General features: G+C 40.4%; 1 protein-coding gene across 1 annotated transcript in view; it reads right to left on the bottom strand.

The window, feature by feature from the left end:
* nell2a (neural EGFL like 2a) overlaps positions 1 to 17,703 on the bottom strand; it is an 86,296-nt gene that overhangs the window by 25,169 nt on the left and 43,424 nt on the right. The window contains 3 exon segments of the mRNA XM_085164958.1: positions 4,720 to 4,815; positions 7,300 to 7,422; positions 16,264 to 16,389. Coding sequence (XP_085021084.1) covers positions 4,720 to 4,815; positions 7,300 to 7,422; positions 16,264 to 16,389 — 345 coding nt within the window.

The following is a 17,703-nucleotide window of genomic DNA, read 5'->3' as shown; positions in this document are numbered from 1 at the left end:
AATTTGTGCATGTAAATGGAGAGTCCTCTTCACACACTGAGGTTAATTATGGAGTTCCACAGGGTTCAGTGCTAGGACCAATTCTGTTTACATTATACATGCTTCCCCTAGGCAGCATCATTAGAAGACATAGCATACATTTTCACTGCTATGCAGATGACACCCAGCTCTATCTGTCCATGAAGCCAGATAACACACACCAATTAGTTAAACTGCAGGAATGTCTTAAAGACATAAAGACTTGGATGGCCACTAACTTTCTGCTTCTTAACTCAGATAAAACTGAGGTCATTGTACTCGGCGCTGAAAAGCTTAGAAATATGGTATCTAACCAGATTCTTACTCTGGATGGCATTACCTTGGCCTCCAGTAACACTGTGAGGAACCTTGGAGTCATTTTTGACCAGGATATGTCCTTCAACGCACATATTAAACAAATATGTAAGACTGCGTTCTTCCATTTGCGCAACATCTCTAAAATTAGAAATATCCTGTCTCAGAGTGATGCTGAAAAACTAGTTCATGCATTTATTACTTCCAGGCTGGACTACTGCAATTCATTATTATCAGGATGTCCAAAAAACTCACTGAAAAGCCTTCAGTTAATCCAAAATGCTGCAGCAAGAGTACTGACAGGGACTAGAAAGAGAGAGCATATTTCTCCTGTTTTGGCTTCCCTTCATTGGCTTCCTGTTAAATCCAGAATTGAATTCAAAATCCTGCTCCTCACATACAAGGTCTTAAATAATCAGGCCCCATCTTATCTTAATGACCTTGTAGTACCATATTACCCTATTAGAGCACTTCGCTCCCGCTCTGCAGGCCTACTTGTTGTTCCTAGAGTATTTAAAAGTAGAATGGGAGGGAGAGCCTTCAGTTTTCAGGCCCCTCTTCTGTGGAACCAGCTTCCAGTTTGGATTTGGGAGACAGACACTATCTCTACTTTTAAGATTAGGCTTAAAACTTTCCTTTTTGCTAAAGCATATAGTTAGGGCTGGACCAGGTGACCCTGAATCCTCCCTTAGTTATGCTGCAATAGATGTAGGCTGCCGGGGGATTCCCATGATGCATTGAGTTTTTCCTTTCCAGTCACCTTTCTCACTCACTATGTGTTAATAGACCTCTCTGTATTGAATCATACCTGTTATTAATCTCTGTCTCTCTTCCACAGCATGTCTTTTATCCTGTCTTCCTTCTCTCACCCCAACCGGTCGCAGCAGATGGCCGCCCCTCCCTGAGCCTGGTTCTGCCGGAGGTTTCTTCCTGTTAAAAGGGAGTTTTTCCTTCCCACTGTCGCCCAAGTGCTTGCTCATAGGGGGTCATATGATTGTTGGGCTTTTCTCTGTATCTATGAAGCGCCTTGAGGCGACTTTTGTTGTGATTTGGCGCTATATAAATAAAATTGAATTGAATTGAATTGAATTGAACTACATCACACACATAAGTAATAAGAATACAAAGCACTGAAAAAGATGACCTCGACATTCTTTAATATGATTTGTTTCACTTCTGTAGGTAAAAAACATCTTAGCAAAGTACTGAAAAAACAAGCAGATGCATTACTGAAAAACAAACATAATATTTCTGCATGTGCGCGTCTCTCCCAAGCCATACAACATACACAGCTCCAGCCTGGGGCTACCATGTTGACTATGCGGCATGTTCAGGGCACATATTACATGGCTGGCCCCGCGTACATTTATATCCATGACTGAAGTGAATGTGCCCAGCCACAGCTGTACCCTGCATAATTCATGATGTGTCAGAGTTCTCCACTAGCTGGTGTCTGTCTGTCAGCACTGCGTGTCCCCTGTCCCTCCCCATCTATTCCCCCTGAATGGCAATGACAAGGCAGCGAGTGCACCGCACACAATTACAAGAACGCACGAGCAAAAATAGACAACAACACATTCACATGCATACACAGACGCGAAATATTCGACTTATGCATACCACAAAACACTGAAACCTGAAATAAGGGGGCCAGCTGACAATTTGCAAACTGTTGGCATCCTCTCATACGTTAATGCATGCTTATAGGTGTGCGTGTGGATCTTGAAGTTTGGTGTCTTATGACAGGCCGTCAGTCTGCCGCTGCAGCAGCAGAAGAGGTGGAGTCCCTGGGGAGACCTCTAAAAGCTCACAGGGTTCTTGTGAGGGGGGGTGGTGGGGGGGGTGAGGAGCCCAGACTTAGTGAAAGCTTTTCCATGTTCATTCACCAGCTCTGCCTCTCCTCCTCCGGCAGCCCTAACTCTAGCAGCCTCATTCCGCATCCAAATGCAGAGAAAACTTGCTAACCCCTACCCTCTAACCGCCCATCTATCCCCTCGCTTCATCCATTCCATCTCTGCATCAGTCAGTTTTCCCCAACATGTCTGTATCTTCCTTTCCACTTCACCTCCTCTCATCCCCCTCCTGCCCACAACCTCTCTTCTCTTTCCCTCCTTGAATGTTGCATCTGTCACTCTCCCTGTACATCTCCATCTCTTCCTCCCAAACCCAGTTTTCCCTCTCCCCCCTCCTACCCATCCCTTCTCCACCTCCTTACCACCAGTAGAGCAGAATATCCAACAGTACATTAACCCCCATACATCTCTGTGAGCTTCTGCAGCAGACGCGTCCGTCACTGGGAGTTCCTGTCACGCTGAGGAGACAGTAAGAAAGACCTTCGTCTTTTCACTCTGAATGACTGGTGGAGTCACTAAACAATGCCAGAGGCGTTCGCCCTATAGAATAGGGCCCTGATGGTGGTCCCAGATGGAAAAAAACAAAACATCAATATGGTAGCTGTCACAAGGCTGACTTGGATAAGACTGAGAGGGAGTCAGATTGTGGGAGGGAGGCGTGCAAACGACAGCAGCGGCATCTGTGGTGACAAAAAAAAAAAAAAATCCCACTGCCTGAGGCTTGAGGAGCATGATTGGGTGTACATGTGAGATCCTGTTTGTTTGAACCTCAGATTCTAATCAGACGCAACAAGGAGGAGATTGATCCCTGAGCTACCAGTCATTCAGCCCCATTGGCCTCATCATTAAGAAGAACTGTTTTCTCTTTTCAGAGAAAACATTGCAGAGGAAACAAAAAATGGAAGAATGACATTTTGGGAATGACACATGCTGTATTTGCTCATTCCCAGGGTTAAAATAAGAAGATTAATATCATTCCTTTATGTTCTTTAAATATAAATCATAAGTGAACGACCACTTTAGCTTAGCACACAGGAAGCAAACAAAGGGAAACAGGTAGACCAGCTTTAAAACAAAAGCACATAAAAAGGAAGAAAAAAAAATGACATTGTGTTTCTTCCTCGTATACTGAGCCGATGTAATGCAGGATCAAGTCGCTAGCATGAAAAGTCTCAAGTGTGATTGAGTAACCCAGAAAATAATAGCACAGTATGGGAAGAAGAAAGTTGTGCTACAACAAAGGAGTGTCCGCTATTTATGTCTTGGTCTCCGTTTTTACAATATGCAGTAAAATGTGCAATATGCTCCATATTTTTTTACATTTTGGCTAGTTTTTTGGGTTTTTTGTAAGATATGGGAGAATGAATAAAGGCAAATAGAAGAGGAGACAAGGAGCAAGGAGAGAAAGTGGGGATCTAAAACACTAAAGAAAGTAATGAAATGTGTGATTGCTTGGAACGTGCAATTACTAAGGGACGAGGTTCTCAGCCCCTTCTCTGCTGCAAAATGAGGAAAAGCATAAGGCATTATGGCTGGCTAGGTGTGTTAACACAAGTTCTCTCACTCTCTTTCTCACTCTCAAACACACACACACACAAACACACACACACTCCTTTCTCAGCATCTCAGGAAATTCATTTACTTTAAGACGGGCAGTAAAAAGGGCGCCTTGTAAAAAAAAAGGTCCTTTATGTGCAATCAATACCTGAACCAATGAGAAAGCAAAGGGGCTCAGCTTGCCTCATTCAAACACGAGCACGCACAGTGAGAGAGCTGTCATGGCTTTCTATTGCTTTGGCTACATGTCTCCTGAAGGACACTCCATGAAAGGTTGAAATGGGTTATGAGAAAGGTGCTGCTGCTGTAGATTAGACATATAATGCATCAAATACAAGTACAAGAAATACAATGTTTCTTGGTTACCTTAAATCAGCAACACTGTAGGGAAAAAACACACATAGAAAGCCCTGAGTCTTATCACAATGTTTCACATATCTCAATGGCTGCTAGCTGACTTAACACTCAGTTCATCTATTATTAGTCCTATTTGATATGGTGCATCAGGAGTTTGCACAGCTGTAATGTGCATGTAGCATAAAGCCTATGAGGAGAATGCCATGCTGATTAATATGGGCTGTGATATGTATGGGCTAATGCCTATTATTGTTGCAGCTGCAGTTCAAATCCACCACTGGGCCACTTGGAAGAGGCACAAGCTCATCGCTCACCACGGAGGCCCGACCCACACAGTCAGACACGTTCACGGACATGCACACCGCCACAAACACATTCAAATGCACACAGGGGCAGTTAATATAGCTTAGTGAGAACACTGCAAAAAAAAAAAAAAAAAGCATTTACAGTACAGTCTCCCATTTTCCTTCCTTCGTTTAGTCTTATTCTCAAGAGTGTAAAACACCTCCTCGTCCTGCAACATGTTCTTTCTTACACATTCAATCAAAAGTTCCTTTTTTTTTGTTTGTTTGTTTTATGGGAAAAGAAATGTAAGAACGTAACGAAAACAAATGTTTACCTGTTTCACATCTCTTCCCAGTAAATCCTTGCTGGCAAACACAGTTGTTAGGTGAAACGCAGGTTCCCCCATTCTGGCACAATCCGTCACACATTGCTGGAGATACACCAGAGGAGAGGAGCCATTACTCACTAAGATTAACGAGCATTAACTATGTAATTAGACCAGCAGCAGCATATGTATTTGCATACAGAATAAGAGCTAATTTGGTGATGTGATTCATTATAGGCTTGCACAATATTATTTTGCGTGATTAATGCATCTCACCAAGGTTAATTCAAAAATGTTCATTATCCGTGGGTAGGCTGTTAGTTAATGTGTCCCCAAAACACAGAGAAGTCACTGAAGTTGACACAAATGGAAATGGAAATAAATGTAATATATGCACAAATCATACCATGCTTCCTCAGAATAAAGAGTGAAAAGTACTGAAAGCAAATGAAAACCTGTTTAGTAAGACGTGTAAAAGCAGTGCTTAAAAAGAGCACTCCAAAAATGAAGAATTGCACTTTCATTAAGTTGGGGGATACAAAAAAACCCAAAAGACAGATGCAAGAGTCTGTCTAAACTATAATAAATTATTATAGCACAGTTTTGGGTGAAGGGTTCCAGCTTCTATCATGTATTTGTATGTGCATGTTTGTGTAGTGTACCTAGTGCTCATCATGACCAAGCAAAGTTATCTTAATGTGCAGCTCCACCATAAATAGATTTCTACTCAAGAAATAGATTAACCAGCTGAGGTCAGGTCAATTTTCTACAAAGCACAGAGATCACATATAGAACTGCAAACATGACAGGCACTCATTAAATCTGGGTCACAGAGGGCTTTTCAGTGGGTGGAGGAGAGAGTAGAATCACCATCATATACTTTATGATATGATATGCTTAACAGAACAATGGCTAAAACTAATGATCTTTGACAGAAATTTGATGATGAAGATGGTAGCAATGTTCATTTTACATCATTAATTTACCTGTTGATAATTTTTCTTTGAATGGTTTTGTACAAAAGACTGTATTATTGTAGGGTCTTTAAATTGCAATAGAATGTGCCTTGAGGTTACTGTTGCTGGATTCGCAAACTGTGTAATCACATGCACTGCACAAATGTAATATAGCCTTTTCTATGGGGAGGCAAAAACTCAGGAGCTCAAAATCCATAGAGCTATATGCCTGAGGAATATTCTCACATAAATACCCTGCATTCGGCCCTAATATGACCTTGAGGCCATCAGAAGAGAACAGTGTGTAAGAAGGATGCACAGTCAAAGCATGAAAGTAAACCAAAGACTTTGCAGATGCCAGAGTGAGAAGCAATGCAGTTTTACATGAAAGAAACGTCATATCTACAGACTGGATGAGTTCAAAAGTTGGGGGGCGACAAAAAGTCTCCGGCACCAAAGTCAACCTAATCACATGGATCTCAGCTGACAGACTCTTTCAAAAAAAAAAAAAAAAAACCCAAAAAACCACACATGGCAAGATGATGTGCACCTGGCATCACCACATCAAAGCCAATATAACAAGCAGGTATACCTGCCAAATAAATCTTAATTGTAGAAAAGGGAAGACTCTCTAGTGATTCCAGCCCTTTGGATCGTCGATGCTTGGGGGCAGACCTTTAGCTATCAAATCTGACCTCTCAACAGGTAAGTATGCATATGTCACAGTTCTGGGTGTGAGTGAATCACCAGGGTGTATATGTTTGCAGGTGGGGCTCCGTATATGTCATCACAGGTCATCTGCCTTAAAGGCATGAATAGAGGTGACCTCAGCGAGGACTGAAAGGGAATAATTTTCTATCTTTCCACAGTCAATTTCAACCTCCTAGGACCTGGCATCCACATATGTGGACATCACATTTTGGGTTATTTAGACCAAAATACTCAATTTTGCTCTACAAGGGCCTGATATCCACTTACGAGGACATTATACTGCTACTGTTCTATCAAAATTTTAAACGAATATCCTTATTTGTGGCTCTCGTTTTTCTTAGAAACAAAAATCAGGTAAAAAAAAAAAATCTGGTAATTCTGGTAATTCTGTTTTTACATGCATTGGGCCCCAATATGCCCAAATATCAAAGAGAAATTAAAAATGCATGCTGTGGAAGAGTTTGGGTCTTAGGAGGTTAAATTAAATTTGGCCCAGAGAAAAAGGATGGAACGTTTAGTATTTTTTTTCCAGGATGTCATTAAAACCAGCATAAAAAATGAAATAAATTAATAAAACTAGAAATTATTCTGTTTTTGTTTACATTTCTTAGCTGTGCATTGTGTGCCACAATACACTGACATTCTTGAAGACTTCACTACATTCCGACTTATTTTTTCATATTACACGGTCACTGGAAACAATGCAGTTTCCCCTGAAAGTGAAGACTATTTTAATGTTTTATCATATATATATGTATATATGTATATATATATATATATATATATATATATATATATATATATATAGTACGTGACACAACATCTAAATTAGAAAAACACTGTTTGTTAAAACAAAGGGAAAAAACAACAGTGGTCAAGTGAAGCAGAACTTAACAATACAAAATGAACCTGGTGAGATTACCTTTGCAGACTGTCCCATTGCCCGTGTAGCCTGGCTTACAGGAGCAGCTGTGGCCTCCGACCATGTTGAAGCACAAGGCATTCTCATCGCAGTTGTGGAGTCCGCTGAGGCACTCGTCATGTTCTGCAAACAACACAATAATAAAACATGCATCAATCCGAGCAGGTTCCTCACTAGCACAAAGTATACTTTTCGTATTATGCAGCATCTTCCCAAACAAGCAGAGGAAAACACTCTAGCAACAGTTCAGAAATCGTCTTCACATCTGCAAAGAACTACAGCCATCAAGAAAATAACACTTGATTAAAGAAAAGTGAGCGTTTATCCTCCTTGTAAATATCAGAAATGATCGCAGCCAGCTGCTAATTTGTTTTACTAACCATTAACAAAAAAAAAACAAGGACAAAATTTCAAACTGTGCCTTGTTTTAAACGACTTGATAGTTAGACAGCTGTGAGTCTAGTAATAAGACATCAGTGACAAACAGCCAACTGGAGGATAAGTCACTTTTCTCTCTTCCATCAAGATTTGTCGTGAAAAAAATTGTCTCAGATGTTTTGCTGCAATTTGCCGTTTTTGTTTTTGCACATCATGAGGGACGGAGACGTCTCAGTGTCTGCTTCGTAATAGCAGAAAATAAACACTTTAATTTCCGCGCACACACCAATATGGTTCATCCTTGTGTAGCAGTTTACATACAGTACATAAGCCATTAGCCTTTAGTTCGAGCGTTGCAATTGGCACAATTGGCGTGTTAAGTACCCACAGGAAATGTTTTATACAAGCATTAACAAAATGTCCCCGTAGAACTGGAACTCCCAGGCTCCCATCACTGTGGAGTTAGTGATATGCTGTGTTATGAATCACTGACAAGCTTGACTAATGGCTACAGCCCGTGACAACATACTGTATCCAACTGGCAAACAAATCTCTTTCCCTCTGTGAGGAGAACTTTGGGAAGACTGAAGTGGCAAAACAGAATCAAATGAAAACCTGGAGTGAAGGCTAATAAAACAAACAGTCCAGCTGCAACTATGTAATGATGCCACATAAAGAAGAAAACAATTAAGCCATTAGGGCTAGTAGTTACAAATTTAAAATGAAAAAAACATTTAATTTGAAAGTAGCTGTTTACAAAAGACAATGTCTTGTGACAGCTGACAATAAATCTCAATTAATTGTCATATTTTTACTTGAGGGATCCGAACTTATAAATAGGCCTCTTTAAAAAAAAAAAAAGAGTGCTGTGAATGAAACCATTTGAAGCAGCAGGGGAGACGTTATCCTGATGATATCACTCTCTGTGTGTCTGCTTTTTCGTTTGTCACAAGATGATGTGTTCTCAAACAAATATGATTTCATTTGCTTGTGGCTGGTGGATCTCAACACTTCCCTGAAACAATATCATGCTCAAGTGTCACAAAAGTATCCCGTTTTACACCAAACACCAGTTCGGTCTCTTCCTCACAAGCACTTCGTTCTATCGATTACTCGTATTAATAAAGTGAGAAACTACCATTGCTGAGTTATCGGTATTATAAATTTGTTTACACCGGTAGAATTGCAAAGCTTTGTTATACTATTGGATTCAAACGGGTCATTAAAAATACAGTGGCAGAAGTTTTTAGCCTGTGCTCACTTATTGACTTCTTTTGTTTTATCCTCTGAGGCCTCTGTGTTTGTTTACACAGTAAATAAACATAGAAGCAATAATGCAATGACGAGTTATTGGAAAAAATCTTATTTGAAGCTAACTGTTCAGTGTAGGAACTATAAGCATTTAAGTCCGTTCCCTTGCTACGGGAAGATGGATCTTAATGCAAGTCCTTCATCTGCCCCTGAACATAAAAGCAGATCTTTATCCCTCTGAGAATCACACAAAAGAAGAATACTCATCCATAGTATTTGGGAGATTCACATAAATATTGCATTCTGATATGTACTTGCTTACCAAGCACAGAATAAGTCTCAAAAACCTTCCAGACTTTATCCTTTTGAAATCTTCTTTTCCATACTTAACATCTCTGTATCCCATCATAGCCCGAGAGGCTGCAGAGCACAAGCCGTTCATTAAAGGTCCATACAGTACAGTATTCACTCTCTCAGCTGGAGAATCTTGTTTTTCAATTCATATCATCATGTTGTTTGTGGTGAAAACTTTTACAGGCTGCTAAATGGATAAGCAGTCAACTAAATCTCTCCAAAAGGGTTAAGACTCTTGAAAAACACAAATACAAAGCATTTAGTGCTAATCTGGAGTAAACCGTTTGGACAGTTTCTTGTTATTTTAAGGATTTGGGGTTAGCTTCAAGCTTGCCAGGGGACAGAAATAAACAAACTTCTCAAATATATTTTCTTCAGACATGAAGTAAACTTTTGGAGCGTTCTTTTTTATTTATTTATTTTGCTCAACTTTTTGTGCATGCATTTCGTAAAGACAGTCAAGACTTAAAGACGGCACCTGAAAGGTGAAAGGATCAGAAACCCGAATGCTTGTTGCGGTAGACCTGAACCGCATCATCCATTTCCCTGCCATCACCCAATCCATTATATCTCCTGAGCAGACCGTGGGCTCTTCCAAATTGAAAGTGACATTGTGATGAGCTCCTCCATCGAGAGTATGATGTATGCGTGCAAGTGTGTGTGAGATGGATTGAAGGGCACTTAGTAGGGCCCACTGCACTGCTCCTGTAACACACACACACACACACACACAAACTTTCCTGCTGTTGGGCAGAATTAAAGTCTGCTCATGGGCATATAAAAACAGTAATAGGAGCACAGGAGAGAGGAAAGAGAATTAGGGGCTTTTCTTTTTTTCTTGCCAAGGTCACATCTGCCAGAGCAGCAAACACCAAGCTGTCTCTTTGAACACACACACAGGCCAGCAGAGCCACCGGGTGTTTGAGGGAATCCAGAGTGTGCATCATCACTATGACCCTTGAGTTTTAGTATTGGTTCCTGGTAATTTGGGTTATTTAGGAATTTAGGCTTATTACACTCCTGCACTCAGTGTAAGCGACTCCTAATTTAATCACCAACTAAATCCCTAAAATGCGTACGTGTGTGGTGGCGTGAGAGAAGCATTTCCTCGCTGGCTGCTGCTGCTCAGGCTGTAGACAGATAAACAATCAATTATGTACAGCCTGTCACCAGGGATCTCTCTCTAGCTGTCTGTTTCTCCTCCCGCTTGACTCCATCCACCTTCTGCCAAAACAACACCAGTTTCATTGATGTCTGACCTTCCAGCTGCTTTCCCCAAAACAATGTAACCTCCGATTTAATTTTACAATCCCAAGCTTGAAAAGACTACAATCTTATAATGTTTTACAACAAGAAAAACTTCTGTTCCTTTCTCAATTTGCCTATTTTGGTGACCAAGACGATAAAAAAAAGAAAAGAAAACTAAATGATGAAGAGCCAATATTTATTTGTTCCTCTAATAACTTAAAGCCAGGATTGGAGCACAGTTTTGGGGATTTTTGTACAATATGTTTCCCATTTTGTTTTAACATCTGCACCTGGATGATGTGATGCACAGTCCAGTCAATGATTTTGTACTATTTCTTTACCAGGAAATTTAACAAGATGCAAAAAAAAAGAAAAAGAAAAAAAGAGTGCAAGCAAAAACAAAATTAAATTGTAATGTAAATCCTTTACTGTGTTTAGAAAATGATTAGGAGAATATTTAAAGGCGAGAGGAATTTAACTAGAAGTGTTTTTATGGTTTTTGTACTTCTTAGCAACTTCTGCAACAAAAACTCTCTAGGGCACCTTTAAAATGCCAAAGACATAACACTGTTCAGACCAGCAGAAATTGAAAACTTTTAAGTCTAAGTGCCCATGGGATCCTGTTGTTCAACCAGAATACAGATGTACTTTAAAAAGAGGGGAAAAAACCCTCCATGTCAGCTGCAAGACCTTTTGAGTCATCAGATTAAAAGTCATCTTTTCTGATCTCTGCTGTTGACAAACCTCCTGCTCCACCTGTGGCCTTTGTCCATTCCTTACTCCTTGTCTCCCGCCATCCCAGCCCTCAGCCGGTTCCTCAGCCTCAGGGGCCCAGGTCTGGTTATCAGGGGATTAGAACCGGGACACACACTAACTACATAGGCACCTTAGGAACAAGGGGAGGCGTCCACATATACACCTAGCAAAAACACACACCTCAGGACAGCCTTCTTTAATAACGTTTAAACGGAGAGCACAACCAATCCCCTACCTTTCATGGATTAGCTGCTAATCTCACAGAGCCGGGAGCACCTCGGGCACTTTGGGGAAAAGATGAAGAATGGGTGGAGGGGGAGAAAGGAGGCGGAATCTTGACCTTCAAGATGAAGGATACAGTAGCAAAAGAAAGTTGCACATGCTTCTCTCACTGTACCCTCAACCATATAGAGCCTCAGCTTTTGGCTGGACATATTTCATTTAAACAAGTACACGAAGTCCACATGTTCCAGTCCACCCCCAGCTGGGGTCTGAGCCCATCCACCTCCCTCACCGCAGGTGGTTTTCATGTAAAATATGGTCTTCTGTCTGAGCTCGCTGACCCCCTGATAAGCTGAGGATAAATAAAGCCACAGTTCCATGCTGGTTCTCTCAGGCCTAAATCTGCAGATCAGCCCTTTAATACACTATCATGCATATAAACACTGAGCCATGAAATGAGCTAGGGTCAATTTAATCCTCTTTACTAAGGCAGACTGGTTAACATGCAACACTTTAATGCATGCAGAAATTCGTCCATCAATGCTGGAACCATTGTTTCTGCTGAGATTGCAATTTGTTAATTGGTGAAAGGCACCATAAATGATGTAGTCACGCATACATCATGTGACAGCTAGTGTGTGTGTGTGTGTGTGTGGGGGGGGGGGGGGGGGGGGGGCTTTAATCTTTTCTTCCGCAGCTATAATATTTTATGTGTGAGCAACTTAGAGGAATCAGCATTCCCTTTGGACTATTTTCAAACACAAGCAGATGTTCAATTACTAAGAAGCGGTAGATTCCTGCAGCTAGTAACTTAGCATCTTCCTGTTGTTACTGTCAGTTACTGCCACTGCGACTACCAAGGTGGTACTGATCTCAGCACACAGGTATACATTAGGAGAAGTGTGTTTTCTGGCACATATATACTTTCCATTAAGGAATAAAGGCACCTAATTTGACTATAATTTGGCTTACTAATTAGTCTAAGAGGTAAGGTGATACCATACCACTGACTGCACACTGTAGCAGACAGTGATAGTAGCTGTGTGGAAGAACACAGTCCAATAAAACTGCAGGGAGATCATGACGGTAATTTGACTGAAGCAAGGGGGAAAAGTCATTACATCAAGCCTTTGCATAAGCCTAGGTTTAATCACACAAATTGACTTTTATAAGGAGGCGCATAGCTGTGTGTTCCACTACAGTGGCTTGAAGGCATTTTAATAGGAGACTACATAAAATATAGTGACACAATTTAATCCATTGGGTTTGTGGAATTAATCTTCATTGTGAATCTGGGGCCTGAGCACACAGTGGAAGAAAGACAAATGGGTAAAACAATATAACTTGCCCACAGCTCAGAAGACTAGAGAAAACACAGTGATTGAAATCACACGAGGTACAGTGGCTGTCTAAAGGTAATGTGGAAAAACGACTGAGTAAGCGAGGATGTTTCTTTCTCTAAATAAATCACAAGCGCACAAGACAAAAAAGATGAATGTGCTTTTGTTGCGGCCACAAAAATGCTATTCCTCATTCTCAACTTTAACTTGTTTATGCCTGTTTTTAAAAACACTTGGGGAAAAAAACCTTAACTTTGCTCTGTCATTCCCTGATTTCCATTAATAAAGTAAGAGAGAAACTACAGCTAGGAATGGAACAGGAAATGGGAGGTTTCAAAGTCATCATGTCGCTGAGTCTCACAGCTTTAATTCAAACTCCAATGGCACAGCAGGAAGTCGGCGAGCCTAAATCTGCCAGCTCTTTCGCTGTGCTGCCACTGAGTTCGTTTGCATTGGTGCAAATTGCTTTTTTAATTACAGGCACAGAGGAAATGCAGCATGTTGCCTCCTCTTCGGAAATGATGCGCAGAGGGAGCTACTTAGCATCGTGTATCACAAGCTGCAAACAACTGCTGAGGAATGAGGCAGATCTGCTGCTCATCCCTGATGAATGACATTGTGTCAGTCGCGTAGAAGGACAGGGACATTACATCATAAAAGGATTACTGATTTTTTTCCCCTTTATATTCTATTCTTAAGTGTGGATGTGCACACGGTATTTTAAAAGTGACACATAGAGGTGAGCTTTTACATAATCCATTTAAAATATGACTTCCCATATTCCTGCAGCATTCTTCACATTAGAGTAAATCTCTAACACTGCAGAATCTTTTCACCTCTTTGTCCACTGATTTTTGTTGTTACTGGATAGTACATAATATTAATAATAATATATCAGTTGTGCCAAGTGAAATTCATATATATAAATATTTCAGTTGGCTTTCATTATTATGTTATTTTTTGACTGCGTGCAAAAAAAATATTGTACAAATTTGCAAATCTTGATCACATTTGGGAAATTTGCCCCCCTCAGGGTTAAAATACAGAACATTCATTAGATTTAGAAACTGAAAAATTACCAATAATTTCATGATCTTCAACTGAGTGTACACAGTGCATATCTAGGGAACATCCATGGCTTCGGGGCTAAGACAGTGAGAGCATAAATATCAATAATAATAATATTGCAAACACTACAAGGCAAGTGGCGGGGTTAGCAAACCGAACGGTCTCCTGGTAGGAGCTCCTTCTCTAAAGCACTGCCTTAAGCTTCCATTGTCTGGACCTTGAATCCATAAATGTTGTGTTTTCTCTTGGCTAAGTACATGTGCAAATGTGGCTTTTTAAAAAATATAGATAAATTACTCCTTTGTTGTGCTTTTGCACGATGGAATATCAAAATAAAATGATGTGACGTGGCTCTATTTCTCTTACATACAACAGTGCATCCATCTAGTAGAAAATGACCAGCTGGTATGACCAGCAGTGCTACACAAAGACATTCTTTCTACATATAATACGGACATATAAGAAAGAATGCAAATCATCCACGCAATCTTTTGAAAATGACTTTGGTTCCAACTTTGATCACGAACAAACGGATCTGCCGCCTCCACGTACAGGTTTGCTGTTTCTCAGGTTCTCTTTGGCGTTTTTCTCCTCACACATATACACATACACAGAGTACATTCACACACCATATGAAGACTGCACACACACATACACACAAAGAAGACAGCCTTCTTCTTTTTTTTTTTTGCTTAGTGTGAGGATAAAGTCTGAGCCAACTATTGGAATCCTTTAGAAAAAGTTTGGAGTTGTAAATATGTTATATAACAAACAACTGACAGTATAATAGGGTTGAAAGATGGAAGGTTTTTCTATATAATAAATATATGTAATTACTTTTGCAGTTTGACAAAGCTGAAGTTTTAACAAAGACAGAATTTGTAATCTCTATTAATTCAAGGCAACTGAAAATTGATTTAACACTTCATCTCAGTTGTCAGTGTTTTCTTTGCTATCAGCTTGTGCTGACTTATAGTATCAAGCAGTCAGGCTAATACTAAGTGGTCCATGGTTGTGTTCTCTATCACTGTGGGATACAGCTCAGCTAAACTAAAGCAATAATAGGATGCTAACCTCCTTGCGACTAAGTTGGAATTTTATTCACATCTAGTGACTGACTGCAAGTAGTTGTGGCAACGAGCTGGTCTCCCAGGGGATGAGGGTGTTGCATGCCCGACCTCTGAGGGACTACATTCAATTACAAGGCAGTTGCTCAGGTTGCTTTGTGGGAGGCAACCGGTCTCCAAACCAGTTTGACTTGGATTGCCAGTGTTTGTTAATTGCAAATAATTTCTACTTCATTTGTAAATGTAGACAGATTGCCAACATGTTGCAATCAATCAAAGTCAGTCTGCACTGATAAGCGCAAGTCATCTACAATGCATCTGTGGTTGCATGTGGTTGTGGTTGCAACTGGTTGCCAGCTGGTTAAATTCTTATACAGTGCATAGGTCATTTTGCTGCAACTATGTCACTATCTTTAGAGGAATTTCAGAATTTTTCAGAACTGACTCTGAATGCAAGTAATCTAAATTTCTGTATATTTAGATAGACACAACATGTCTGTGATTTTTGTTGATCTATCACAGTAAAATGCTTCATCATCACAAACACATTGCATGTAATAGGTAACTTCAGTTCACTCGTAGCACCAAACTTGATTCAAAGATGGCAGTTGACTGCATGCTGTCTCAACCTTGGTCATGCCGCGGTCTCCAGCCACTGTTTACCATAGTGTGACTGTAGATGTTAAGTGACCAAGGGGTACAAATGAAATTCTGACATTTATCCTTCCACATGCACATCAAGTGGCAGATTTGCAGACACGTGTCTAACCAGCCATCGTCTGGGATGTGACAGAAAAAGTTAGAGGAGGCGTAGCGCATGGCAAAGGTTTACAACATGTTTTGCAGGTATTGCTTGATACCTATGTCTTCCTGTCATCACATGGTTTTTTTAATATTACACAGCTTCCTCATTCTGTCAAACATTGCTGATAACTCACAATGTTTATGTCTGAACTGACTCTTGCTGACACTGGCTGACTCTTGCTCTTCTATATCTCCAGACTTCTGTGCAGCTTTCGGCTGAAGTACTTGTTACGACATAAAATACCATAATACCATCCTCTAGTGCATGACTAAAGATGCTAATGAAATCATTTCTAGCTGGCAGTAACTTGCTGTAAGTATGCAGACAGATTGTTCACGCCCATGCAAAGGCATTATCCTTGTGCATATGATCTGAAGGTCTCATAAATGTCTTCACAAAATAGCTGAAACAGAGAAGTAGAATAAAACCAGAACTTTGTGTACTTGACTGTCAAAAGGCTAGCATACGAGCTCACCTGTGCAGGAATAGTCATCGATCCTGATGTAGCCCGTATGGCAGATACACATAAAGGAACCGGGGGTGTTAACGCACATGGTGTTCTCCCTGCAGTAGTGCTTTCCTTCAGCGCACTCATCAATATCTGAAGAGAGGGGGGGAGAGAAAAGCAGAGAAGGGGTGAGAACAAAGCTAAATGAGATGTGGGTTGCTCACTGAGAATTCTTTCAATTGAAAACACAACTAATGAAATTACTGGCCAGATAAAAAACAAGCAGTTATGTCCCATGCTGAAGGCTGATGGTCTATTGATTACTATTATCTGGGGTGTTGTATATTACTATTACTTGTCCCTTGAACATAATGATGTGTTTTTTCTGGACACTGGCTGAAAGAAATCATTTGTTTTTTTTCTTAGGTTTTTCTTAGGTTTGATTTTCAGCATAAAAGAAGCTCATCTACATCACTGTCAAACTTAGCCTCCTTGCTGTATTTAGGCCTTTAGTAGGCCTAAATACTTTGCACACATAGAGCCACTGGGAAACAAATTTGAATTCATTAGTGGGAGACAGAGGTCAAGATGCAGAGGGTCTATAAGAGGTGGGGATTGAAACACTTAAGGCTGCAATGCTCGATTTTCAATCAGTCAAAATGAATCATTGCACATAGCGGCTTGTCTGCATTTTTCCCACTCACTCAGATGATCTCAGTGCTTTGACCACTTTTTACACAGAACCAGTCCACTGGAGAAGTTCATTTAAAAGGTGTGCACACAAACAAATACATTTTTACTCATCCTGCGTGATTAAGCCTCTGCTAAGCTGAGCAGAGATTGTCAAATAACACCGTGTACAAAAAACAATGATAATAACAGTGGGATAACAGCTGCAACGGGAGTGATGTCAATAAAGGACTGTGTATGCAGAGGCTCCACAGAGGTCTAATTGAGCAAAATGAGCAGCACCTGTTAGGGCATAACTTGGCTGTCTAAGCGTTTTAGTTATTTTCTTACAATACGACCGTATTGCACTGGATTTACATTTCTTATTTGCAATATCGAACCTCTTCACACCAATGGTGAATAAGAATTGTTCTCATAAATTTGAATGAAACATGTTTCCGTGCTTTGAGGACAGGGACACGATCGCACAGATGAGCATCGTGTCCGTGCTTGACTCATTCTCATGCTACTCACTCTACCTCGAACACCTTGATACAGTTTATCACTGTGCTGTGCATTTCATTACAGGGGATATATTTCACACTCATCACTGTGCAGCCTATGGAAAAAGCAGGCTGGCAACAAGAACAGAACCCACACTCTGTCATTTTTATTTATAAAGATCTCCTCCAAAAGCTACCTCGGTATATCAGCACTCCTCAAATTTTAAAGCAACTGCCATCTAGAAAATAATTTAAGACTGTTTAAAAATATATTACAGAGAATTGTACATCTTGA

Source organism: Neolamprologus multifasciatus, chromosome 7 (genome assembly GCF_963576455.1).
Source record: "Neolamprologus multifasciatus chromosome 7, fNeoMul1.2, whole genome shotgun sequence".
Classification (NCBI taxonomy): Eukaryota; Metazoa; Chordata; class Actinopteri; order Cichliformes; family Cichlidae; genus Neolamprologus; species Neolamprologus multifasciatus.
The sequence above is the reverse complement of the archived record's forward strand: the minus strand, read 5'-3'. Positions and strand labels throughout refer to the sequence as shown.